This window comes from Echinops telfairi, unplaced genomic scaffold (assembly GCF_000313985.2).
Source record: "Echinops telfairi isolate 266 unplaced genomic scaffold, ASM31398v2 ScPeMD7_7420;HRSCAF=8458, whole genome shotgun sequence".
In the NCBI taxonomy this organism is placed as follows: Eukaryota; Metazoa; Chordata; class Mammalia; order Afrosoricida; family Tenrecidae; genus Echinops; species Echinops telfairi.
Genome location: NW_022111320.1, coordinates 18,199,975 through 18,227,698, shown reverse-complemented (window position 1 = coordinate 18,227,698; position 27,724 = coordinate 18,199,975). Strand labels below are relative to the sequence as shown.

Sequence of the window (27,724 nt, the reverse complement as noted above, 5' to 3'; positions counted from 1 at the left end):
ATCACAACTCCGGGTTGTTATTGTTAGGTGTTGTTGAGTTGGCTCTGACTCACAGTGACCCTATGCACAATGGAACACTGCTCAGTCCTGCACCATCCTCACGATTGTTCCTACACCTGAACCCCTCGATGCAGCCATTGTGTCAATCCATCTCATCAAAGCCCTTCCTCTTTTTTTGTTGCCATTCCACCTTACCAAACATGATGTCCTTCTCCTGACAATATGCCCAAAGTGTATAAGACGAAGTCTTGCCATACCTCTAAAGAGCACTCTGACTTTACTTCTTCCAGTACAGATCGGTTTGTCCTTTTAGCAGTCCATGGTACTTGCAATATTCTTCCCTAGCACAAGTCCAATGCATCTATTCTTCTTCGGTCTTTCCTTTCTGGTGTCCAATTCTCACATGCATATGATGCATATGGCTCTATAGGGTGGTGTATAACTGCTTCTATAGGTTTCCAAGGCTGTAAGCCTGTAGAGCAGCAGAAAACTCTATTTTTCTCCTACAGAGCAGGTGGTGGTTTCAAACTGCTGACCTCACGGCTAGTAGCCCAACCCTTAACACACAAGCCACTGGGATTCCATTTATCTGAGACTTAATCTGAGGTCATTTGTTTCTTGACCATGCCACTGGTGTAAGATGGATGAGATGGGACTCTATTTACAGATGAATGTGTGCTTCCAGGTTCATGCCAGTGTTTCACCCTGGCAATTGAATGTGACATCCGGAAATGGCATATCACTTCCACTCACATTTCATTTGCCAAAGCAGGTCACATGACCACACTCGGTTTCATGAGGGATGGGCAAGTGCTCAGAGGACGTGGACTGGAATCTGTGATGACTGCCAAAGACCAAGCGGCTGATGGAAAAGAGCACTTTTAAAGAAAGAGTGCTGCAGAAACACGAATAGAGAGAGATTTCTGAGCACCTGTTGGGTAGCAGTTGTGTTCAGGAGTATGATTTCATCTCACAAGATTTTGAGATGCACCTTGTGAGGACACAGCATTGTCCCATTTTGACGATGGAGAAAGCTGAGTCTTAGAGAGACTAAGTGATTATATTGACTGTAGAGAATTCCAGGGACCCTGCTGGGGAGGGAGCTCATGGTCTATGAGAGCCCAGGCATGGGCATATGGCTCTCTTTTTCTGTTTCCCCTGCTGGCCCCTATGGCAGGGCTTCCTGGCTGGTTGGGCACAGGGGTGGCAATGAGAACATCGAGTGGAATGACTGGGGGTCTGCTTTGATTTACCCAGTCGTCTCCCATCTTGAGTTACATGAAATTATGTTATGTGAAGTGACTGACTCCTGTTTTGCTAAGCATCTGTGCTGGTTTCCAGAAGGTGCTATTGTGACCTTAGACATCAGGAAAAGCGGTGAGACTGGGAGAGGAGCAGAGTTTATGATCACTCCCGAACCCTCTCATTGCTTGAAGGTGAAGGAAAGCCTGCTTGGGAAGGGGGCTTGAAACTCTTCAAATGTGTATTATTTTGCTTTTAATCTTCAGGACCCCCTTCCCATCCTTTCTATCTGCAGTCTTGGCCCTCACTCAAGGCCTTATGACCCTGTAGAGTTATTGTGATACCCATGTGTATGCAGTATTCAGGACAGTATCTCTAACCCAAAGGAGTAACCTGAGAGTGTGATATAACATATGCTGTGTCCTTAGCATGTTAATAGCCCTGAAGTCAGATCTAAATTTTATTTGTCTGACTTCACAATGTCATCTGTACCCTTTTTTCCTTGGGCAAATTTGAGGGGTGAAATTATGATTTGAGCCAGAAATGAATGATTAAATCCTGGCCATAAAGGATTGATGTCTAAATATGAAGAAGTTTCAAAGCAAACTTACTTCTATTAGAATTCAGGTGACTCTGACAGAAAACCCACAATATTAATGGAAGCAAGGGTTAATTTCTCTCTCATACGTCAGCAGTCCTAAGGTGGTATGGTATGGTCTGCTCTTAAGATTCTAGCATAAGGCTTCCCTTCTCAAGTTCACCTTAGGTTCACCTCAAGGACAAAATGGATACAGGCTTCTAGCCATCATGTCTGAATTCCAGGAGGCATAATGGAAAAAGGCATTAGGACAAACTAGCCCTTCTCCCAGCCAAACTAGCGCCACGTGAGTAGTCTAGAGGCTAATTTTGCTTACAAATCATTGGCTAGAATTTAGGCACCTGCCTAACTTCAAAAGACACAGGGCGCGTTGTGTTTTAGCTGGATGCCTGTTTTACTTCCCAAATAAAATTGGGATTTTCTTACTAAGGTACCAGGGGAGGAAGGGCATCTGTTGTTGTTGTTGTTAAGTGCCACTGAGTTGTTTCCAACCCATAGCGACCCTATACACAATAGAAGGAAACAATGCCCGGCCCTGTGCCATCCCCACAGTTCTTCCCATGCCCGAGCACATTGTGGCAGCCACTGTGCCAATCCATCTCATAGAGGACCTTCCTCTTTTGCGCTGCCCATCCACTTTTCCAAGCATGATGCCCTTCTCAAGGATCTGGTCTCTCCTGACAACATGTCTGAGTATGTAAGATGAAGTCTCGCCGTCCTTGCCTCTAAGGAGCACTCTGGCCTTACTTTCTTCCAAGACAGATTGATTTTTTTCAGCAGTTCATTGTACTTTCAATCTTTGCACCACAATTCAAATGCATCGGTTCTCTTAGATCTTCCTTATTCAGTGTCCAACTTTCACATGCATACAGGGCAATGGAAAACACCATGGCTTGGTCAGGAAGTTAGGAGTAAGCACATGCCTAAATTCTGCCCAATGATTTGTAAGCAAGGATTTTGGGTCCTCAACGTAATATTCTTGCTTTCCAATACTCCAAAAAGGTCTTGTGTGGCACATTGACCTGATGCAAACTTTTGGTCTCCTGACTGCTGCTTCCATGAGCATTCATTGTGGATCCAAGCAAGACAAGATTCTTGACAGCTTCAACCTTGGTTGTGAGGATGTCAGTCTTCTTTACATCCATCCCGAAGGCTGCAGTCCTTGATCTTCAGCAGCAAGTGCTTCAGGTCCTCTCCCCTTTCAGCAAGCAAGGTTGTGTCATCTGCATACTGCATGTTGTTGGAGACTTCCTCTAATCCTGATGCCAAATTTCTTCACACAAGCCAGCTTCTCTGATGATTTGCTCAGCCTAGAGATTGAACACGTCTGGGCGAGGGGATGCAATCCTGATGCACACCTTTCCTGTGATAGCATCTGAAGGTGCAAATGTTGCTGAAGTCAGAGTGAGAGAGAAAGACTGCTCTGCTGACTATCCCCTTCCAATCTGAGCTCCATGCACCAGCACCTAGACAAACAGAACATTTGCTTAAAAGTATTCTGCAAATCAACAGGTTGGAGCAACTATTTTGAGCCTGATCTTCTCTTGTGTCAAACCTCTGCTCTTTTTAACCCAGTGTTCCAAAACTTCGCTGACCATGGAAACCCAGCACCCTTGGAAACCAGAAAGGACACACAGAAACTTAGCTTCAGCTTCTGGAGTTTGTCAAAAAGCTTTTGAGAGCCTTGAAACAGATGGTAGAAACTCCATTCCAAAAAATCACCTGCCTGCTAAAATAAACACACAAGGAAGCAAACAAACTTATTTACCTGTATAGGCTTCATGTTAATTGGCACAGCCATAGGGGCAGAAACCTTGAAGAAAAATCCAAAGATCAGATGCAAATGGAACCATATTCTAAACAACCTGTATAGGAGTCACTACTAACCAGCCATCAATGCCCTTAGTAATGACACCAAGTGATGGAGTGGGATGGCTGGGTACCAAGTGATGGATTGGGATGGCTGGGTACCAAGTGACCCTACTCTGGGTATTGAGTGGTTGTGCCTGGTGACCAGGCACTGGGCCACCCGCCCCTTTCTGGAAGTGGGAGAGTAGTAGATTATTAGTAGTAAATTATTCAGCCACCGGGTGTGTGTCACCATATCATTCAGGGAGGGATTGGCCTGGCCAAAAGACACTCACCCTTCCTTCTCTAAAGTGCACATCTTCTGCCCTCCCCCAAACCTCATGGGCTGCTTGCTGGACAAAGAGCCAAGGATGGGGCTCTCCTTATTGTCTGTATGTGTGTGGGCTGGTGGGTAGAGTGAGGTGTGTAGGGCCAGACATCCGGTAAAGGGGGCTCACATCCTAGTTTGATTAGGGTTGGGTCCCTTTACCAGTTCCACTCCTACCTATGCACGGTTGGGAAGAACTACTGCGAATGATTTCAAGCAGATCCAGGTGTCTCTGGTCGGCTGGGGTGGGGGGAGGGTAGTGTTTTCTGGGGAAATGGTGTTCTTCAGTCTCTTCTTTCTAAACTAGGACCTTGGACGGGTTCCTAATCGTTCTTCCTTAATTATTTAGGTGATCCATCTCTCTTCTTGAAAATCCATCTCCCAGGATTGCTATCTTCTTTCTCCATCTACGTATCGTTGTAAAGGCAAGATGCCAAAATCGTTGCTAGTCTGGTTCCCATCCCTCCGACCTCGCGTTGCTGGAATGTTTGCACAGCTTTGTAAACTGGATGACCCCTTTCCCCAAACAGCTGTATGATCTCTCCAACCACCTGAAGACGGGAGAGAGCGCCCAAGGGAGTGGGGCGGGGGTCGGCGCTTTTCTTAGTGCCTGTTGACCTTTCGAGGGAATTGCATGATTTGAGCTTTAACAGACTGTGGCGGGTTGAAGACCGTTCTAGAAGGCGAAGTCAGTTTGCCTTGTCCCAAACCTGCCTTGCGGCCTAGTATTCCGGAGAATGTTCTCCACCTGTGTGTGGGCGTGGTCTGCCCGGCTCTAACTCTGGATGTGTTGTCAGGCCTGGAGTGCCCCAGATGTGTGGAGCGAGGGCTGAGGTCTGCCTCGGGTTCTCCAGGGCAGGACGCAAGTGGGTGGCCAGTGAGTGCTAAGAGCTCACGCACCAACCCCAGGACAAAATATTCAAATTTGTATTCGAACAAGCGCGTCTTAAGGCCTCCCCTGGTGGCTCAGTGGGTTAAACATTGGATCAGTGGTGGTTCAGAATCACTAGCTGCTCCCCGGGAGACAGGTGAGTCTCTTTTGCTCTTGTTAACGATTGACCTTCTCCAACTTGAGCGCGGTTCTCGAGTCAGATGTGACTGGACAACAGTAGGATTGGTTTGGGTTTAAGTTCTAAGCTTATGTTCCTTTTAGTGTTAGGTTATTAACTACACTCCAGTGGACAACACTTAGGGTATGTGGAATTCTCTGCTTTCTTCTGTAAGGAAATGTTTTAGAACTGAGTTCAATAGGAATGTGGAGATGCCGAGTGTGGACACTTCCTGGGGAACAGAGTATCTTGAATTGTTTCATTTATCCCTTATTTTGACATAAGGGTGTGACCTACCAAACTCACTATCTTACTGAGTCCTCCTCTCCAGGGCCCTGCTGCTGCCCTCTGGGCCCACTATTTGGAAGACGGTGACTTTTGCTCCAGGATTTCCGTGACTAGAGAGGAAGACTTGGTCTTGACTTAACCCTGCTTACGACTCATTGAAGGTGACCTTAGACCAATCATCTAGGTCATTCTTGTAATTCCAACACTTGTAATTCTAAAGGAATGTTGATAGCCCCTACCTCAGCTCAGTCGGCTTTTCTGTAAAATGGGGAGGAAGGTTTTATTGACATCCTTTCAGGGATAGTGAGGGCAGGTAAAAATCTGAGGCTCCTCTTGGTCTCCCCCTTTGGGGCTTCAGGCTCTAATGGGGGGCAGGGGCAGAAAACCCCAGAAACACTGGCCTTCCCATGCTCCCAGCCCATTGAATGCTCTGGCAGTGTGGCTTCAGGGCTCTGCCTTTTTCTGGCTCTGGCATTAGTGACCCCAAGCAAATGCCAGCATTGGCCATTTGTAGAGAAGAGAGTAGTGATGGATTTAGATGAAAAAATATCTTAATTTGAATTCTGGCTCCACTTCTGACCAAGGCTATGACCTTGGGCAACTTTTAATAACACCAGCAGCAGTAGCAATTATTGCGGCAGCCTATTATCTTATGAAGCACTGTCATGCATTGCACTAAATGCTGTACGTGTGTTATTTCTGATCCTCAGAACAGTCCTCCATGGGAGGTATTTTTATCCTCACTTTACAGTCTGGTCTTGGCAGCTGTCTTCACCAGGCCGTGTTTAACCTTGGGCAAGGTACTTAATTACTTTTAAGCCTTACTTTCTCCACCTGCATTTGGGGTTAGTAATATTTACTATGGGGGTTGTTATAAGGCTTCAATAAAAACACATATATAAAGCATTGGCCATTGCTTATGCCAAGGACAGCGGGAATTATTGTAGTTCAAAGTCTCAACATTGTTAATTGGAGGAGCCAGGATTCAAATCTCATTCTGAGCTCCCCACTCTGCAAGGCTGGGGCGGTGCAGTCCTGGTGAGGCAGGTGAACGGGGGCAGGTGCCTGGGAAGCGGTTTCACTAGTGGCTTATGCACACTAGCAGATAGAACTTACTTGTACAACACATGCAGCCGGTGATGGGGGTGGGGGTGGGGGTGGGGGCACCTGCCTGGCCTGAGAGCTGGGAAGCTGAGCTGGATGCCACCAGCGGTGGGGGTAGCGGTTCTGGGGGCTCGCCTAGGATCAGTTCCAAGGACCAGCTGTAGTCAGCAAAGCTCTGGTATGGATCAGAGTACACCCGTCACGATCATACCAGGCATAGCTGTGCTGGTTGGGGCATTGTGGGGCAAACTATCCACTTTGTGTATGGCGTGGGCCAGGATGTCAGCGAGGATAAATGATTATGTACACAATCCTAGAAGCAAACGAAAACCAATTGGTGCAGACTCATGGCAACCAACGTGCGTTATGCTGGAATTGTGCTCCACAGGGTTTTCTCGACTTGACTTTAAAAACAAGAAGCTTAGGAACATTTCCAGGCCTTTCTTTAGCCGTATCTCTGTGGGCTCCTACTTCCAGCCTTTTGTTTATCCGTCAGTTATTGAGATAGTTAAGGTTTATTGGGCTTGGCATCCTCAATATTTAACCCCTCGCAGCACCCAGACTCCTAGAGGTGGGATGGGTACAAAGCCAACGATGAGGTCACTCGCCTGGCCGTGGTACTCTGCGGGGTGTTGAGTCGGTAGTGTCCCCCAGCTCTGCTCCATATTTCCCTTTGGAAGAACACGGGGGTGGAAAAGCCGGAAGACACAGAGGATGGATAGGGAGTGCTGCCCTCCTGTCCCTGCTTTGTTTGTTCCGTTTTGCTGCCGGAAGCATATGCTTGTCAGTTCGGGCTGGAATGGAACAAAACGGCTGCTTACAAGAAACAGCGTTCTGGGCTTTTGAAGGCCTCTCAGTTGAGGGTAAGCAGAGGGTGGCAGATGTCGGGAGGGAACCTGGGGCTGAGCAGTCATTCTGGGAGCCAGATCAGGCACCCGGCTTCTGTTGCTTCTATCACCCTCCCTGCCAACAGACTGGTGGCCGAAAGGAACCCGTCTGTCCCTCGGGGCTCTGTCTTTGAAAGGAGTTAGGGGGAAGTGGGGTCTAGACTCTGTGGAGGTGATTGCTCACGATCTCTGCCATTTCCCCTCTTTATTTCAATTCAAAGAAAGAGAAGGGAGGATTGGGGAAGAACACGTGTCATCTTTATGATGCTAAGGAGATCGGTGCCCGCCTCATGTCTTTGGGTTTGCCTTTTTCCATCTTCAAGGTTGAGGCTGGAGATGTTATTTAGTGTTCCCATAAATCCCGAATCATCCAGGGGACCTGGAAGAATGGAAGTGTAACTCAGTATCTGGAAATACAAATCCCTAGTTCCTAAATCTCTCCACCCTGCTGCTGCTAAATCAGCCTGGAGCCCGCCCGTGCCGCCCAAAGCTCATCAGCTGGTAGGGGAGAGGATTTATTCCAGCATCCTAGTAGTCAGGGAAAGTTCATGTGTCTTCCCAAATGTCTCATCCATTCCAAAGGAGACCTGGCCCTGTGTACTACACGCATGGTGCATATTAGTGACTGAAAAGCAAATCCTTGTCTTGTGCTTGATTTACAAGTTGCAAATCTATAAAATACAGCCTGAGTTGCGTATATGTGCGTGTTTTCTGAGGTACACTCTTTATGTATCAAATGCACTATTTTTCGGAGAGAAAGGGGACCAAATGGCATTCACTGTGGTTGTATTTATGCTTTAACAAGTTCAGAACGCATCGAGATACCTCGAGGGTTCTTTCAGTCACCTTATGAGGTAGATGCGTTATCCCCACCTTACTGAGGAAGACACCGAGGCTCCGAAGGGTGATGAACCTTGCCTAGGGTCAGAGAGCAATCGAGTGATCAACCAAGGGCTGGGCATGCTGGTTCCAGGAAGCTGATCGTCAGGAGACCAGCCGCCCACGTGCACATCCAGTGCTGCTGCTTCCCCGTGCTGTGACTTGGACTCAGGGCAGGATCCTGTCTCAGACTCTTCACCGGCGAAGATGATGGTAGCTCCCTCTTGATTGAGTGGTGATCATTAAGTAACTTCTCCTATAAAGTGCTTTACAATAGCACCCGGCACATAAGTGCTCATAACTGTTAGTTATTGTGATTAAAAAAAATTATAATGGCTAACCAAATTTGCCTTTATCAGCACTTGCTGAAAAGTTACAATTTTCTTTCAGAGGGCAGCTTGCCTTCTGATATGTAGTTCTATTTCATGATGAACTAATGTAAACTGCTCTACCCTAGAATTAAATTCTCAGCCGCCTAGCAAAGGTGAAGATCTGAATAAAGGCATGTATAGCCAACAGGGATTCTTAACTTTGGTAAATGTCAATGATTTGCTCTTTTCTCCATAGTGTTTGTAACCTTCTGCCACGCTGCCCATCCCGGCTTTACGAGCGGCTCAGCAAACACGAGAGGGGGAATTCAGCCGGCTCTCGTGCTTAGCTCTGCTGTCTGTGTTACAGGTTGATTAGGTGTAGCATCCTCTGCTTGTTGTATTGTGTATGGCCTCATCCCGAGAGCTGTCTTTCCAGGACCTGAGACCCGGCTTATACCAATGGGCTTTATGGGTTTATTATAGAGCCCGAACTGCTAATGAGGGCACTCAGAAGTAATGTGAGGGTCAGAGGTGGCAGTGACTGGAAAGCTTTCTGTCGAGGTGGGTGACAAAATGGCCTGCCTCCCAACCCTGGGTCTGCATCTCCTTTTAAGCCTGTCTTGGAAAATTGCGAGTAGAACATCAACCTCCGTTGACAATTATGTGTTGGATACCATCTTAAGTGCTGGGAAATACTAAGACAAATATGTTGCAGTTGCTGCTCTTTGGGAATTCATAATTCATCAAGAAAGAAAAATGTCCGTGAGGTTAGCACACTATGGTCACAGGGGTCATTGAGCTATGCGTAAAGTACTGTGGGAGCAGAGAGGTGGTGGCGCCAATGTCAAGGAGGTTTTACGGCAGTGTTTGAGCTAGATTTTCAGAGATGGGCTGCGGGGTAGAGAATGGCAGAAAGAATGGTCTTGGCTGGCAGGCATTGTGTGCCATGGCCCAGAGGACATACTGGACATCATGTTGGGGAAATGGCAGATGGACCGAGGGAACTAGCTCTTGCATAGAGTGAAAGAACATGAGACAGGGAAGGAAGGCTGGCTTAAGAATGATGGGACCATGGATTTTTAATTTGTACTACATCATGTAGGGCTTTAGCGCATGCATGCCGTGTCCGGGGTAAAGATGTCTGCTTTAGAAAGATCAGCGTGAAGAATAGATAGGGGGAAAGAATCGATTGAAAGCAAGTAATCCCAGCAAGAGATGGTGAGGGCCTTGTGTCTACATGGAGGGAGTAGATGGGATATTTGGAGATCAAGATGGGATATTTGGAAGGCTCCCTACAGTGAGCAAAGAGAGGGGGTGAAGGGTTGGAGCCTTATGGGGAGCCTATCTTTAAGGTGTGGGCAGATGGAGTAGACTCAGAAAATGTGGGGTGTGGTGGACGACAAGGAAGGGTGCACAGGTAGTTCCCGACTTTCTGTGGGATTACCTTCTAATGATGCTGTTGATTCTGACTCAAGTTGAAAACTTTATTATTTTTCATTTTCCTTATTATTGCCTTTTATTATCCCTAGTTTTATAAATCTAATCTTTGTCTTTAGGGGTTGGAAAAATTACATATACACTTATGGGTGCATTTAAATACATACATACATACATACATTAAAAATACACATCATAAACATTTGAGGATACGGATGAGTTGGAAAAACAACATTTTTAACTCCATTTGTAGAAAGTTCTGGATGAGCATGGGGATGTTGTGTCTAGTCATATAATTAGTGAGATTGTATATCTGCCCCCTCCATCTTTTTTCTCTCATATATTTAATGGTACCATGTCACTGCTTCTAGAATCTGCCTCTTGATTTTAGCAAAGCAGTTCATGTCTAGAGCTCTGTTTGTAAGTAACAGAATCACATCATTTAGTTTAGGAAATGAAATCTATATGGTAGTGTCATGAACAGTAAGTCTTACAATTGAACACTTGGCTGTGAACATCAGGACCATTGTAGGTGTGGTTCTTTGTAACTCGAACATATTGTTCAAGTTCAACAGTCTTGTTGCTGTTGGTTCCGGCTCATAGCAACCCCATGTACCTCCTGGCCTCCACCATCCTCACAACTGTTCACATGGTTGAGCCCATTTGTGCATCCATCTTGTCGAGGGTCTTCCTCTGTTTTGCTTCCCTTCAGCTTTACCACCCACGATGTCCTTTTCCAGAGAGTGGTCTCTCCTGATAACATGGCCAAAGTACATGAAACAAAGTCTTGCCAACCTTGCTTCTAAGGAGGATTCTGGCTGTATTTCTTCCAAGACAGGTTGTTTAGTCTTTTGGCAGTCAGTGGTACTTTCATTATTCTTTGCAGTATCATTCAAAGGCCTCGATTCTTCTTCAGTCTTCCTTATTCAGTGACCAGCTTCTACATGTGTATGCGGTGATTGAAACACCACGGCGTGGGTCACGCACACTGACTCCACAACGTCAAGCCCTTGTTTTTCAACACTTTAAAAAGGTCTTGTGCATCAGTTCTACCCAATGAGATGCCTCCTTTAAACTCTTTTCTCAACTGCTGCTTTCACAAGCATTGCTTGTGGATCTCATCACAATGAAATCCTTGACAACATCAATTTCTTCTCCAGTTATTAGGATGGTATCTATTGGTCCAGTTGTGAGCATTTGGTTTTCTTTACACTGAGTGGTAATCCATACTGAAGGCTGTAATCCTTGATCTTCATCAGCAAGTGCTTCAAGTCTTCCTCACTTTCAGCAATCAAGGGTATGTCATCTGCATATTGCAGGTTGATGAGAAGCCTTTCTCCAAGCCTTATGCCAAATTCTTCATATAATTGTAGCTTCTCTGAATATGCCGGAAGTCGGGGACTAGCTGTATGTTCAATAAGAGTGGTGGTGTTCAATAGTGTCCAGTGCCTCAGAGGGGACAACCTGGACAGGCCTGAGAAGAGATTACTGCAAATAAGAATCTGAGGTCACTGGTGAGGGGTGGGAGAAGTAACTTTAGAGATCCTGCAAGACTAGAGAAAATTGCTTACCATGTTGAAGCTGTATCACTCGTCCCAAAGAATATGGCAACTACACTTGTCTGTTTATAGACTGTTTAGAATATCCAGTTCTCCAGGTACAAGGGATCAACATTATTTGTGGATTCTACATTTGCTAATTCACTTCCTTGCTAACATATGTGTGCAGTGGGTAGCCCTCAGAAGCTTCCTGTGGTCATTTGCAGACTTGTGTGGTGTGGCAAACGTCACTCATGGCCACACAGGCTTTCAGCTGAGGTCAAAGAAGGCAATTCTCTGTCTTGGTTCAGTTCCTGTGCTGTAAATAACTATCCTCTTTTGCAGCATATTTAGTGCCTTGTTTTTACCATTTTTGTGCATTTCGTTGGTGGTTTTGCGGTTTAGAAACAGCCCAAAGTGCTCCATGGCTATCTAGTGCTTCTAAGTACAAGGAAACCGTGATGCTCCTTATAGAGAAAATAAGTGTTAGATAGGCTTCTTTCAGGCCTGAGTTACAGTGCTATTGGTCGTGAGTTTAGTGTTAATGAATCAACACTATGTATCAAGTAAGGTGTCTTTATACAAGAACACACATAACACATGATTATGTATTGATATGTTGACCAAAAACGTTGTGACTGACAGCTCACAGGAGCCTGCGCTCGTTTTTCCCTCAGGAGTAATGGCTCACGACTCACTACGTCAGTGTTACCAGCACCTTTGCAGGCATCGACCACCCTTAATGATGATCCACTGTCCTTGATCAGCCTAGGGAAAAAGGAGAAAGGAGCTTAGGGTCATTGGGGAAGTATTCTTAGTCTGTACCTCTGTCGCCTTTCCAAGGTATCAGATACGCTCAGCCTGCAAATAGCATGTCCGAACGATGCTCCCGCAGTCTCATTGCCATCATCACTGTCAGCACACTGTCCAAGGTCAGTGCCTGGGGTCATTCCAGATACACTTGTCGTGGCCTGTGGCGCGTCAGGCCTCTCTCTGGAACTGAGACACTCGCTCGTCTCCCTGCTCAAAGTGTAGGCAGCTCATTTTGCGACTCCTCTGAATCCCTTTCTAGGAGTTGGCCTTTGCTTGAGTGTGACTTCAGCCATGACCAAGGCATTTGCGAAACAAGGGCTGCCAGCCTTCCTGCATCCATTGGGCCAATCAATGCAGGGGAGACATAGCGGCCCTAAAGTCAGACTGTTTTGAAGCCATACCCCAGTTCTCAGGCTCCTTTGAAGGTCAGAGTTTTTGTCTCCGTTGTATTGAGCTGTGTAGTACTTCTTCCTTCATCCCACCTACATATGTTAATTCCAATAAACTCCCTGTGTGCAAAATCTCAGAAAGTCTCAGTCTGTTCCCTGGGTGACTGTTTTAGAGCAGGTTTCCAGAGAGGAAAAACCAGTAGATGATATATATATGTGTGTGTGTGTGTGTATGTATATGTGTATATGTGTATATATGTATATATGTATATATGTGTATATATATGAGAGAGAGAGAAAGGTTTATATCAAGGAAATGGCTCACTCAGTTATAGAGGTTGGCAAGTTACTGGTCTATGGGTCAGCTATCAGGCTGAGGCTTCTCCTGATTCTTATAGCTGCAGGAGAAAATGACTTCAGTTTTCAGGAAATAGGCAGGCCACTGGCTCAAATCCAAAGAATTGGAGGTCAGGTAATGAGCCAGATGCAGGACCCAGATGCAGCAAAAAAGCCAGCAAGCTTTGCCAGAATGATTACATATATTAGAAGCAGGCCACACCCCATTCAATGGATTGGCTGCTTGTAGCAGATTTCATGGAAGTTATTATATTAGATCTCACCAAGGTCAATGACTGCATCTTAACTGCCAAACCACTGAAAACGAAGTCATTGTTCCAGCCAGGTTGACACACAATCTAAACTACCATAGGAACTAGTCTAAATCAGTCATTGTTTCCAGTTGGATTGCCTCCCCAAGGGTGACCACCGGTGAACGTCTTTCATTTCTTTACCTATTGCTACTTCTACCCTGTACCCATTGGATGCATCCTGCAGAAAGAGCCTGTTTGTCCCAGCAGTTGGAACAAAAGCCCTGGAGTTGCTCTTTCATGTGCCCACTAATAGACTTTTCAAGGAGTGGGCAGAGCCTCAGAAGTCAGCTGCCCATGCCTGCTAAAATCTATTAACCTTCAATCCTATATCAGGATCCCTGAGTTATGGTGACCCTGGGTTGAAACTGACCCCTGCTCTGCAGCCTGGCTCTGTTCCTGTCCCCATTTCATGTCCCTTTGTGGTGGCTCTAAGGCTCCCTGCGGCACTGTCTAGTCTCCGCCCTGCATCTCCCTTCCCTCTCTCCTTATTTTCTTTAGTCAAGAATGTTGAAAACACAATTGGGATATTTCAAGCAAATGTAGAACCTCTTTCCAAATTTGTTGCAGAAACACCACTGAGCAAACAAACTCCTGGGAAGCAAGGCTCCGAAACAAACAGCAGCTGCCACCATTTATGGACTTTTCCCCCCTTCTCCTTTTTCTTATTCCTTTCTAATTCTGTTTGTAATAAAACCTGCGGCTCCAATAGCCTAGTAGTTTAGCAAGCGAAATTCTTCTTTCTTATTCTGATGCCTCGCAGGTGGCCTTGACAGTGCCTCTTAGCCGTGGGGTTTTGGCCAACAAGTGTGATCGTCATCTAAATAGTGTCTTCCTGTCTTGAGGCTCTGTGTGGAACACCTGGAGCACCTCCCTGGCCAGGTGGAACGTAGCTGGAACCTCTGGACTTTTAGATTGATCAGGACATTTGCATGGATAGGGTGGTTCTCACCCTTCTGACTTTTTAAGTGAGTTGGGCCAGCTCTAAGTTTTCTTAATGACTAAGTGATTAACCTATGTCCCCCAAGTGACCTTGGTGCTGCTTTCTTATTTTATTTGTTTTCTATGTGGAATCTTCTAAAACACATAGCAAAGAGCTATTCTTGGTCTTAATTTACTAAAGACTGTGATTCTAGAGAATTCTGTCTTGTCATTCCTGACTGCATTCCCCTCCTTCCCATGAATGCAGAGGGGCTGTTTCTCTGGTCTGGGAAGCCCTGGTGGTGTGGAATGGATCTGCTTCATAATGATTAAGTATTAAGAGATTGTCAACGTCGTGCAAGGCAGTATGCTAGGCTCTCACACCTTCTTCCCAAGAGCTATGCTTGATAGATGTCATCCTCTTTCGGACTTAAAGGCACAGCCAACATTCGAACCCAAGTCTGTGATCTACTACCAGTTGATCACCATAGTATAATAACACAGGGCAGTGTGTTCATGTGGTGTTGACTAGAGATCCAAACCAATTGCCGTAGAGTCATCTGCAACTTATGGCAGGGTGTGTCAGAGGAGAACCACGGGGTTTTCTTTGGCTGATTTTTTTTGGGTAAGTAGATTTTCAGGCTTTTATTTCAAGAAATCTCTGGATGGAATCAAACCTCCACCCTCTCAGTGTAATAACTAGGCAAGTTACCTGTTAGTATTGCTAGTGACTGTATAATTGGAGTCCTTTAAACTAGTGGTCATTGAAGTTGTCTCCCCCAACCCCACTGAGAATTATTGTTATTAATTATAGTGAAAATCTATATAACACAAATATGCCATTTTAACAATTTCTACATGTACACTTGAGTGACTAATTATATTCTTCAAGTTGTTCAATCATCCTTGGAATCCTTTTCCAAATCATCCCACCGCAATTAGCATATAAACTCATTGTCCCCCTAAGCAAAATCTCCCCTTTCTCTAGCTCACTTCTAGTGACCACTTGCAATCGTTGGTTGTCCTGATTTATCAGTGAGATTATACAAGGCATATGATCTTGTGATCGACTCCCTTCACTCAGTGTGGTGTTCTCCAAGTTCTTCCATGTAGTGGTATGCCTCGGGGGCTCCTCTCTCTCTCTCTGAGTCAACTTCCATTGTGAAGTGGAACATGCACCACACTCGTTCATCTATTCATGGGTTGATGGGCACTTTGGTTGTTTGGACCTTTGGGTCTATTTTGAACAGTGCTGCCCTGAATATTGGTGTGCAGATTCCTGAAGGTGCCCTGCCTGCGCTGCTTCCGGGTGTTTCCCTAGGACGGGCAGAGGAGTCACACGTTAGTCCTGTTTTCCACCTTGGGGGACCCACCAAAGGATGTACCATTTTACATCCTACCAGCAGATAGTGAGGCTTGTGTGTGTGTGTGTGTGTGTGTGTGTGTGTGTGTGTTTTAATGAAGTGCATGCCTAATATTTTAAAAATGAGGAGCTCTTCTTACATTCGACCTAACATTCCATTTTTCTTGACAAATCTTTAAATCTGCAATTTTGTGCCCATGTGCTGACTCAGCACAGTAAAATAGACCACAGCCCCCCCTTCTCTCCCCTTGGAAGGAAGCACACCTTCTCCCGTTCACTGCAGCAGCCTTACCTCTTCCAGCCCTCTTCACTCATGTTTGCTACTTGCCTGGCAGCTCGGGGCATTCTGAGTGCGTGACTCTTGACTTAGGCATTTTAAAAGCATTCTCTGTTTTGTTAAAGACCAGTAGAGGTAAAAGTCAATTTCTGCTTCTGAGTTGAATGTATTAAAATACACACCAACCAACCAACCAACCAACCAACCAACCAACCAACCAACCAACCAACCGACCGACCGCCATTTGCACCAATTCTGACTTACAGGCTTTGACTTTTTCTATTACCATTTTATGATATACATCAGTAATAATAATGGTAGTTATCGGATATTTAGTAAACATTCTAACATTTAGCTGAGACTGATAGTTAGCAATACCTGTTTGATAGTAAGACTTTCAAACCAATGCCAAGCTCACTGCCATTGTGTCTGTTCTGAGTCATAGTGACCCTTCAGGACAGGGTCGAACTGTCCTTGTGGGCTTCCAAGACTATAACTCTACAGGAACAGACAGCCTCATTTTTCTCCTGTGGAGCAACTAGTGGCTTCAAACTGATGACTTAGTAGTTAGGATTCCAATGTGTTAACTACTAGGGCTCCTCTAAGACCTTACACATACTTCTAATTGAGTTTTTTTTATCGAAGTCTTGCTTATTGAACTAGCGGTCCTCCTGCAAGAGCATGTTGTGCAGAGGCAACACTGTGCCTGCACATGTGTGTACATGTGCATGTACGTGTGTGTATGGCGGACTGTTGGGGGTGTATCTCAAGATAAACATCTTGAAGGGTAGTTATGCTGATTCCATTTGTTGTTGGAAATGGTTGACTACGTTAGGTAGGATTGTCCTACACTATAGTCGTGCTCCTTTCTCCTTTTTGCTGCATTCAGCACAATGAGCATCTTGGAAGAGTCGAAGAGAAATACCTAGAAAAATCAGCCCTGTCATCGGATGATGAGTTTTTCATGGTGTCTTTGATGTACTGCGTTTCCATTAAATGTGAGAGGAAGGTATCAGTTCTTCTCGATGATTTCGGTTGAAGGCACATCTTTTGTCTGATGTAAACACAGGTATAGAAATATTAAAGCAAATTTCCTCACTGCAGCTGAATTACAATTTAAATTTTCATCGTATTTTCTTTAAACCCATGACAGTCCCCAATGCTAAAATTGTTATTCGGATGTTTATTTTCATTAATATTTGCTTTTGATGAAAAGAATGCTTGGAACACCGTTGTGAATTTTTCTTGTCGATTTTTTTTCAGGACCCAGCAGGGATCTTTGAATTGGTGGAACTTGTTGGAAATGGAACCTATGGGCAGGTTTATAAGGTAAGTTTGCTGTGGTTCAGGTGTGATTTTGGTTCATTCATTCAGAATAGCAATGCTGTCTGTACTTGCTCATAAGCGCCACGCAACAATAATATACCTTTTACCCTAGTTCTCCCTCTTTGGAACTATCTCAGCAGTCCCAGTGCCTAAACTAGATTCTGTGATTTGGGTATTTCCCCTCATTATACATTACCTTGCTTATTTATGACACATGAATTCTAATGTTGCATATTGGAAGCTCTCTGAGCCTTTTGCTTCTTTTAATCACTGCCAGAACAGGTCAAAGAGCAAAGGATGCCATTTACTTTAGAAAGTTAAGCTATTAAACTTGCATCTGGGGAAGGAGATTTGGTAACTGGCCTAGGGCAGGAGGAGTTCCATGAGTTTCAGGACCAGCGGGAAGGAACCAACCGGCATAAAGCAAAAGCCCAGTGGCAGCGGTGAAGTCTACAAGTTGGGAAATAATTAAAAGTCAAACGTATGAGTTGAGACTTGGCTGAAGAATAAGACATTTTGACAAATTTGTCTCATTCAGGTTTTCAAACAATATTTACTCCTAGCAAATAAATCTGAAAAAACAGTGTTTGAAAAATCTGGGTTGATTTGTCTTTCCAGTGTCAAGAGGAAAATGGAAATGAGTTCTTTTGAGATGGAAACTTCGGGGAGCAGGGTTGATGATTGAGATATTGAAATATCTTCAAACAAACCATTTCCTGACAATTATGTTGAAGGAAATCACCATGGCTTTCCCAGGTGTTAGTGACAGGGGTGGCATTTCCATCACGGATGGGCTTCATGATTGTGCTTCTTGTTTAAACAATCCCTCATCTGCGCTCTGAACTGCTCTCGATTGATAGCATTATTGTCGAAGTAACCCAGATGATAAGACTTATAAGTCTTCTGAATGTCCAAAGCATATATTCTTGAGAATCTGGTTTTTAAAGTCCAAGGTAAAATGGGTGTACCTTTAACCAAATCTTTAAGATACTGGAAGGTACCCTTTGGTGTTCACAACGGGGGACATTTTCCCCCCTCTTACAAGAGAAGATTATTTTCTAAAATGTCAACCCCTGAAATTAGACAGAATGTAGCTTCCCAAGCTGTTCACTTGATGTTGATCCTGTCTGACACAGAACGAACGTGTCTCAGCAAATGCTTTTAAATACTTTCAATGAAGATAATTGGGTTGGAAGATTGTGTTACTGCATTTTGAGAAATTGGATTGAACTTGTGAAGTAATGTGGACTAATGAATTAAGCCCTGATTGAGGTAGAAAATTACTTCTGATTTGCTGTCAATATCGAGTAATAACTCTGTACCATTGTGATCATGCCATGGTAATACTTTTTAGAGGCCTTCCATGGTACAGTGCTACCTGTGTGGAGAATACGAATACGGGAGATGATTCCTAGCTCAGCCCACTCTATATATTCTGATAGAAGGGGGTAATAGAGGGACTCAATTAAAGATGAGGAGTTTTATATAGCTCAGAATTTTCTCTATTGTCTTATCACCTGACAACAAGGAAGAGGAAGCAAATGGCAAAAGTGTCTCCGGTCATGTTAGAGAAGAAAGGGATCTAAAGTAGTTAACATTGACTTTGCTGACATCATTTTTCTTAAGAGTGACATTCTCTTCTTATTGGTTGGGAAAAAATGTGGCACCTTAAGCTGAGGGGAGACTGCATAGGATGGACACGTAGGACACACGGGTCATCTTTAGTCTTTTGGACCAGCTCCCTGGGTGGCTTTGTGCCCATCACCATTTTCCTCTCTCTGAGTCAGTTGAGATTGTAAGTGTAGATGGCATGGAGACATGTGATGATTTGTCCAAAGAACTGGAACTCTCTTCCTAACGAAGGGCATGGACTTGGGGCAGCCAGATGAAGTTCAGTGGCACTATTCATGAACAGAAACCTCGGGGTTTTTGAGGGCACTAACCCAGCTCTGCTATAACCGAGTCCCGGTGGATTAAGGTTTCATGGAATAGCAAAAAACGAACTCAAAGAAAAGTTACTTAAGGAATGATTTTCACACTCGGAGCTGTCCTTCACTTTTGTGGAGGTAGATTTATGAAATGCATGGGGATACAGAGACATTGTACAGTACCAGGGAAGGTTCTGGTACGAAAAAACAAAAAAGGGCCTATGGTAAATTCTTGAAGTTTAATTAAATGTTCAATCCTTGGTTCTTATTTTTTTTATAAAGCCAGCTTTCAGTGCTCCTGGGTTGTTAAAAAGCAAGGCATGCTTTTATGAATTTTACCTTATGAAAGGATTCATCATAATTTTCTTTATTTAATCGACCCTAATGAGGTATAATATAATTTTATTTACTTATAAGTAGTTTTTTAGGAAACATCCTCAATACAATAAATAAAAAGTATATATCTGTCTTCATGGGATATTTCCAGAAGTATAGTTGGATGTAAGCCAGATGGAAGTGGAGGTAGAAATACAACTATTTGGTGGAGAATCTTAATACTGCCTGTATTATCAAAGTTGCTGATAATCTTAGGCTAGAGGCTATTTTATGGTTACTAATTCTTGGAAGGGTAGACTTACTTATCTTCAGCATTTTGACCCCAATGGAATAGAGTGCCCATTGGCATCTTTTTTTTACTTTATTTCTCCAACAGCACAGCTGGAGAGTAACGAATAGTGATTCTCTGTTAGGATTTGAATGGGAAACCATCTTCTTATATTCAGAGCTCCAATTAAAAACCAAACCAACAAAAGGCTGCATTATCTGTTTGTTAAAGATTTTTCCTGTTTATTGACATACCACCCATTGGGAACCTCATGGAAATCAAACACATTTTTGTTAAAATAGAGTGATTAATTTAATAAGCCAAAATAATGATTTAATGTGTATTGCTTAAATACTACCATGAATTAGCCGGCTTTCAAATTAATGTAAGTCTCTTATGTTTCATAATTTGCCCTTTTGAAATATATATTGGTTATTGAAGAAACAGAGACATACTTTATTGTAGGATGACAATATGAATTATGAATATGATGCAGTCCTCAGTATTTCTGCCAGGTTGCTTATGTGCCTGTCTTAAGGTTATACAATGCCATGTAAGGCGGCCATCAGAGTCTTCCAGTGTTTGTGAGAGAAAGGCACTGTGAGTGTGTATGTTTGCAAAGGGTTGCAAGGACCCTCATAGATGCTGCCAGCTGGATCCCAGCCCATCCTTGTGCACCTTCAAAGATCACGTGGGACTCATTGCCTACAGACAGTCCACTTTCTGACAACTCTCTCAAATTTGAGCTGAGATTCTGTCTCCCTATTAAGTTTACCATTTCAGCTCTATTTTATACCCTTTCCTGTTGCCTTCTGGTAGACGGCGACTCCTGGTGACCTCATGAGTAGGACCTTGGAACTGTGTGTGTTCCGGGGGGTTTTCAGGCTGTGACCTTCTGGAAGCCAACTTCAAGCCATTTTCCCATAGTGCCCTTGGGAGGGTTTGATCTACCTGCCTTATGGTTAGTAGTTGAACCATTTCTGTTACCCAGGGTTCGGGCACATGAGCATAGCCCTTCAGATAAAAGAAAAAGACTCTGTTCTCTTCCTCCTCCTCCATGCAGACTTGCCTTTTGTTCTTCAGCAATGTATCTCCTGCTTTGTAATGAATTCTTCTTATGACAGATCTGTGGTCCTCGTGATCTCAGGCTCTGTTGTCAGTGATGCTTGTATGCTATCTTTAAGCCCACTTTTGATGATCCCCGGATGTAATCGAGCCCACCACTTACTCTGCTCCCCTCCCTACCACACTGAATCTCATCAGCCGGTTTTATTGTCTGCGTGGCATGACCACTTTCTGAAAGTATCTTACTTCTTTGTTTATTTCTGTGCTAAATGCTTTTAAGACAAATAAAGGGGAAAGAGAGGTAGGGCTAGGGACCTAGCTTCTTTAGTTCATTACTATAGCTCCACTGTGCCCCATTGTTAGTGAGTGTTGTGGTTAGGTATGTCAAATTGGCTCACACTTAGAACAAAACACAGCCCGGTCCTGCACCATCCTCCCCATGGTTAGGGGTGAGCTCATTGTTGCAGCCACTGTATCAGTCCATCTTGCTGAGGGTCTCTTTTTCACTGCCCCCCCCCGCCCACGTTACCAAGCAGTGCCCTTCCCAGGAGCTGATCTCTCCTGATAGCATGTCCAAGATACATGCTGCTGTCCTGCTGCCAGCGTTTTCCAATGATCCTCAGGAAAACTGCCTGCATGTGACATTGATGGTGTTATATAACTTCCACATTCTTTGGCTCTGACACATATTATCTATCTATCGATCGATCGATCGATCTATCTATCTATCTATCTATCTATCTATCTAACATCTATCTATCTATCTATCTATCTATCTACCTACCTATCATCTCTCTATCTATCATCTACCTATCTATCTATCTATCTATCTATCTATCTACCTACCTACCTATCATCTATCTATCTATCTATCTACCTACCTACCTATCATCTATCTATCTATCTATCTATCTATCTATCTATCTATCTATCTATCTGAAAATGCATCTCAGAACTGGCACTTAAAGTTATTCTTTTTTTATTTAAAACCTATATTTCCTTGATATTTTAAAAATCAGAATTCCAATTTTTCCAGCATTTTCATAAACCATTAGTCTGCTTGTTTGCATATTTGAATAAGAATCATTAACAAACACTTGACTTGTTTTTTATGGTGGGAGGTGGAGGTGGATTTTATATGAAAGCAATTGCCAGTTGTCTTTTTGAAGCAAAACTCATGCTGGAAACTTACCAAACTTGACAACATGGTATTCTAGGATTCAGTATCCTGGCAGAGGGTCTCAAAATTCAATGTGCAAAGCAGACATCTGGTGCAGTGTTAAATATGTAGATTTCTAGGTCTCAATCTCTGAAATGTTAAGTCAGTAGAACTGCGGTGGGATCCAGGAATCTGAACTTTTAATAAGTATATCGATTCATTCAGAGCTCCAAGCCTTGGGTCTACACCTCTAGAATCTATCTATATGATTATGTATCATCTCTTTGTAGGGCTACTTGAAAGAATACTAACCCTAATGTTTCTCAAATCATTCCTTTTAGGATCCCATGATGGTCCAACTTGCATGATCTGAGAAACATATAAAAACACAAAGGGCTTATTCTGATGTGGGGCCCCAGGCAGATTGTCTCAGTCATTCTAAGATTTGACTTTTAGTGCTGCCATTCAGCATACTTCCAATGATACCTGAAGGTTGTTCCTGATGGACTCAGCTCGATAGCTGAGCCTTTCTGCAGTCACAGCGGAGCTGCTATAAGAACGTCTGAAGCCATAATGTAAGACTGTCAAATCTGGATCTCACGATCTCTTCATTAGCCTTTTATTAAAATAATATAAAGCAATGTAATAGAAAGCTTATCAATAGTCTTGGCAAACAGCTGATTCTATGGCATTACCCAAGATGTGACTTTGCTTTTTCATAGCTTATTTCAATGATTATATAGTGAACTATTTATTCTTGTTTAATAAGAAATGAGTCTGGGTGAATATTGTGTTTCTTATATAATAGTGACTTCGTTTACTCAAGAATTTTTAATATACAGAATACATTCTGTACATTTATTGGGTCCCTTTGAAAAATGTCCTGTGCTTTCTGCAGGAAGAATGCAGATGTACTGAGGTGGTTCATACTCCTCAGATATATGAAGTCCGACGATCTAATTAGAACTTTGAGTGCTTGCTGTATGCAAACTATGAGTACATATGTTGTCTTGGTTACAACTCATGGTGGCTGGTTTCCTTTTCATCGGGAGGAAGCGAGAGTTGCATCTCTTAAACCACGTTATCACTGGAAGGCAGAGATGCTCTACTTCGGTCGTATTCACTTGTTGAGCTCAATAGTTATATGCTGTGAGGAGCTGTCCCAGACATTGAAAGATGCTTAACAGCCTCCTTAGCCTTTATTCACTCGATGCCTGTATCATCCCTTCACTTATGACAACCAGCAAAGCTGTCTCCAGGTTTTGCCACATGTCCCTGGGGGGCAAAATCACACCTGATGAGAACTACTGCTCTATGGATGTGACTCAGAGTTAAAAAATCTAAAAACTGAGATGCAAGAAGAGGCAACAGGAGTGTAGAAGGTGGAGCACTTAATACTGCCCATGGGTGAGGGGGGACTGAGTAGGCTGTGGAAGCGGGATTTAGAAAAAGCTCAGAGGGCTTGGCATTTGTAGTGCATCTTGGCATGTGATTTCATATTTTCATAGGTGGAAGAGTAATAAAAAGGGTTGTGGAGCAGGGAGGAGCTAGGTCCTCAGCCTGGTCCTGCCACCCTCTAGTTGGGTGAACCAACAATTCCAAGTTATACTTGGAGTTCTGATTTTTTTTCTCCTTTCGATCTGTTACTATCGAATGTACTGAATGGGATAGTTTTGAAACTCAATGTGTACCGTATGTGGGAACCCTCAGCCATGCCTGGCACATAGTAGACTCTCAGCAACCTTTTCTTCTTCCCAAACGCCTGCAGATGCCAGTGGGAGTCTCACTCACTGGGTCTTTCCATCGTCTTGTTATTGTAGAACATTTTATGATCAAAAACAAATATTTGTAGAGGAACGAAATTGGAAACACATGTATTTTGGGTTCATCCGCTTGGAGTGTGGTGACGCAGTGGGTTAACTAACCATGGACTGCCGGCTGCAAGGTTAGCTGTTGAAACCCACTGGCCATTCCACAGGAGAAAAACAGGCTGCCTGCTCCCCTGAGCCTTTACAGGTTTGGAATCCCAAAGGAGCAGTTCTGCTCGGTCCTATAGACGCACAATGAGTTGGAATTGACTCGATGGCAGTGGATGTGGGGGTCTACTTTCCCCAAATTTTAGGAATATCCACAATTATATTGCTGCTTTAAAAACACATCTCAATGTGTCCAATATGGTACTTGATGCTATCATTACCATGTATGTGTTACCATTGGTCTTCCATGGTATTTTTAAAAAAAGTTAATTTCTCAATAATTTGTAAAGAAAAGGTAGATTATTAGAAGGAAATTATTACATGACTGCACCATTCTGGGACTTTGGTGGAATGACAGAATTATTTGGATGACTACATAGTGTACAGATGTGGGGATAGAATAGTATTGATCCTTGAAGAGCTAGGTAGTATAAGACCAAACTAGAGAACTTCCGCTGTGAAATTTGTAAGAAATATGGGGTAGTAAGGGCCTCACTTAGGAGTGGAGGGTCTATGGTCTTGCTTCTATTCCTTAGTTACTATAGCTTTCAGTATACTGAATAATCACTTGGAGCTTCAATTGTTCTCATCTTTAAAATAAGAACAAAAATACCTTTCCAGATATATTCCACTAAGCAGTTGTGAGGTTGAAATGAACTGATAACTCTGAAAGTGGTTGTTTGTTTGTTTAATAAACTGCTGTGTATATTGGCCCGGTCGCATCATGGTTACATGCGGGGCTGCTAACCACAAAATCAACAGTTCAAAGCGACTGGCCGCTCTGTGGGAGAAAGACAACCGTTTCTACTCCTGTGAAGACTTGGAGTCTTGGACACCCACAGGGGCAGTTCTAGCCTGTTCTGTAGGCTTACTGTGAATTGGAACCAACTCATTGGCAGTGGGTTTGGCTTGGTTTTTAGAGCCGTTTATTCTAGAGTTCCTGTACATCTGTCAAATCCATTCGGACTCTTAGTGACCCTGTAGCACAGGGAGCAGAACTGCCCCCTAGGGTTTCTGAGACTGCACTTCTTTACAGAAGGAGATTGCCTCAGCTTTCGCCTGCAAGGGAACTGGTGAGTTTGAATGGTTGACCTTTTCCCGCAGCAACTCAACCCTTAATCTACTGTGCCCTCAGAGCTCCTTCGGTCTGGCTGTATCAGAACCTACGTTGTTCTTTTCCTTTTTCCTTTCCATGCTCATAATGACACGTGTTACCAAGTTAATAACCCCAAGTACTGATTCCTTCTTCAGTTTCTTTAGTTTCCTGAATTAGTCTTCAGGCAAACAAGGGCGATTGAATTGATCAGAAGGTTTCCCTCGTTTTGCCTTTACCTAACCCCTGCCTTATTGACATTTGTCGGCCAGTTAGCTAAACCCCAAAATGGGTTTCTGGAACCCAAAGAAGAGCACTGCTGACCGTCCTTCCCTCTTGGTGGGAAACAGGGCATCTCAGGGTCTATACTGGTTTGCTGCTTACCGACTCTTTACCCAGCTTACTTGACCAGAAGCCAACCTACCCCATGATTTGCATGCTTCACTACCAACTAGTAATGCAACTTGGAGCTGTTCAAGAATACGGATATGAGGATGGCTTATGTCCCCAGATCATTTTCCAACACAAGATGCTCATAAAGGAGGCTTTGTGACGCAATGAATTAAGCACCGGCTGCTAACTACCTTGTCAGTGGTTCAAACTCACTAGCCTCTGCAGGAGGCAGATAGCAAGCACTGCCTGCTTGCTTAAAGATTTGGTCTCAGAAATCCTGTGGGGCAGATCTGCTCGGTCCTGCAGGGTTGCGACGAGTTGGACTTGACTCAAGAGCAATGAGGTGGTTGTGTCAGTGGGCATTTGATGTCAAGCACGAGCCAAGATGCTCTTTTTTTGCTTTCTTGTTTCTAACAGGCTATTTATGCTAGGACTATATATTGATGTCTTAAAATTTTTTTTCCTGTTTACATTAACGAGTTTCATCTAATTAAAAACCAATTACTGATCATGATCAAAGATACTATTTGATTTAATTCAGCTAAAAAAATTTATTTGGGATGGCTCAAAAACACCAAGTACTATTTTTCAGGAATGCAGAAATTGATTTTTAATATCAAACAGACATTTCAAAGCCATCCCAAAGATACTCTAGCACATGCAAAATAAAGCCCTACTTTTCCTTCCACTATAGCTAAAACTTTTGAATTCTCAGGACATCCAGAATTCCAGATAAGTAGGCAGAATCATTACCCTTGGAATGTGTGCACTTGACGAGCTTATCATCCGCACAGATTCCTGTGTTTGCCTCCAAGATGGCTCGTGACCATGCCACCTCGTGCTATGATCTGTCGAGTATGATAAATGATAAATTACGCAGGTTGCCGTGGGAGCACAGAGGGAAGACCTGTGTGCTGAACAAAATTGGGGAGGGTCACTGTCTCCGCTGGGAGGTGGGGCCTCCAGAAGCATTACTAAAACATGCCTCAGGGGTGTGCATAGACGTTCTGACTGCCACTGGTGGTTTTCAAACTGCATTGGTTAGAGAAAATAGCATTGATACCTTTGGCAAAGTGAAGGGATTGAGGCCCAATTCCCAGATTTGTTTTTACTTGATCTTGTGTAAGACTAGGTAACAATTTTCTTGTGAAACTTCCCAGAGAATACTAATGTGAAGCCAGGATTGAGAACAACTGTGTGTTACCTCTCAGGTCATATTGGAACTTTTCTGGGTACCTTTACCCTTGGGGAACAGTCTCTATCTATCTCTATCCCAGGATTTTTATTGATAAGCATATATTATCTGCTTGCCACTGATTTTAGGGCCGGCTTTATAGACATACAAGTGAGATGACCCCTGCCCTCAAAAGGATTTAAGTGTTTGGTATGAAACAGGAATCTGTAGGTCACCAGTGTGTTGCCTACACTGTATTGCCTACAGTGTATATGCCTACACATAACAGGAGTGTACAGCAGGCATATCATTGGGAAACAAATGCTAGAGGAGTCCATTATTCGAGGGCGGTGAGAGGACTACAGAAGACGCCACGTCTGGGGAACTGTTAAGTTGATCTGGTAGATGAGTGGATGTATACGGAAGGTGAACAAAAAAGGACACTCCGAGGGAAGGGAGCCATGTGCCTGAATCCTTGACCACCATTGCCTGAGTCAGGTTGATGACCTGACACATAAGGCTATATGTGTCCACTGTTGGACTGACCAGTGGACAGATGGCTCCTGGCTTTGGATCTTGACCTGGCAATGCACTAGCGTGTGCAAATACTTTGCATTATTCTCTACCTTACAACCAGACGCATCGCTTTCAAAGCAATTCCAACTCCGAGGGATCCTACTGGACAGAGTAAAATTGCCTCGAAGAATTCCCAAAGCTGCAGCCTTTACAAAAGCAGGCTGCTCTAGCTTTTCTTCTGCTGATGGGCTGGTGGTTTCAGTGTCCTGTATAATGAAGGAGTGGAACAGGGAACCAGAGTCCTTTCCAGCTCTGACATCTTTCTCTTCAGAGTAGAGCATTAGACAGGATGACCTCTGCAAGTTGCTACCGTGCTTCCATGAATCCAGTCATGGCCTGTGTTTTTCTAATTGCAAAACGAGGAAACGTTCATTTGTTCTTTTTTTTAGAAATCATTTTACTGGGGGCTCATATAACTCTTATCACAATCCATCCATCCATCCATCCATCCATCCATCCATCCATCCATCCATCCATCCATCCATTGTGTCAAGCACATTTGGACATTTGT

General features: G+C 43.8%; 1 protein-coding gene across 1 annotated transcript in view; it reads left to right on the top strand.

The window, feature by feature from the left end:
• Nucleotides 1-27,724, top strand: part of TNIK (TRAF2 and NCK interacting kinase) — a 445,063-nt gene that overhangs the window by 85,887 nt on the left and 331,452 nt on the right. Inside the window, exon 2 of the mRNA XM_045297671.1 lies at nt 17,183-17,248. Within this exon, the coding sequence (XP_045153606.1) occupies nt 17,183-17,248 (66 nt within the window). The remainder of the gene's footprint in view (nt 1-17,182; nt 17,249-27,724) is intronic.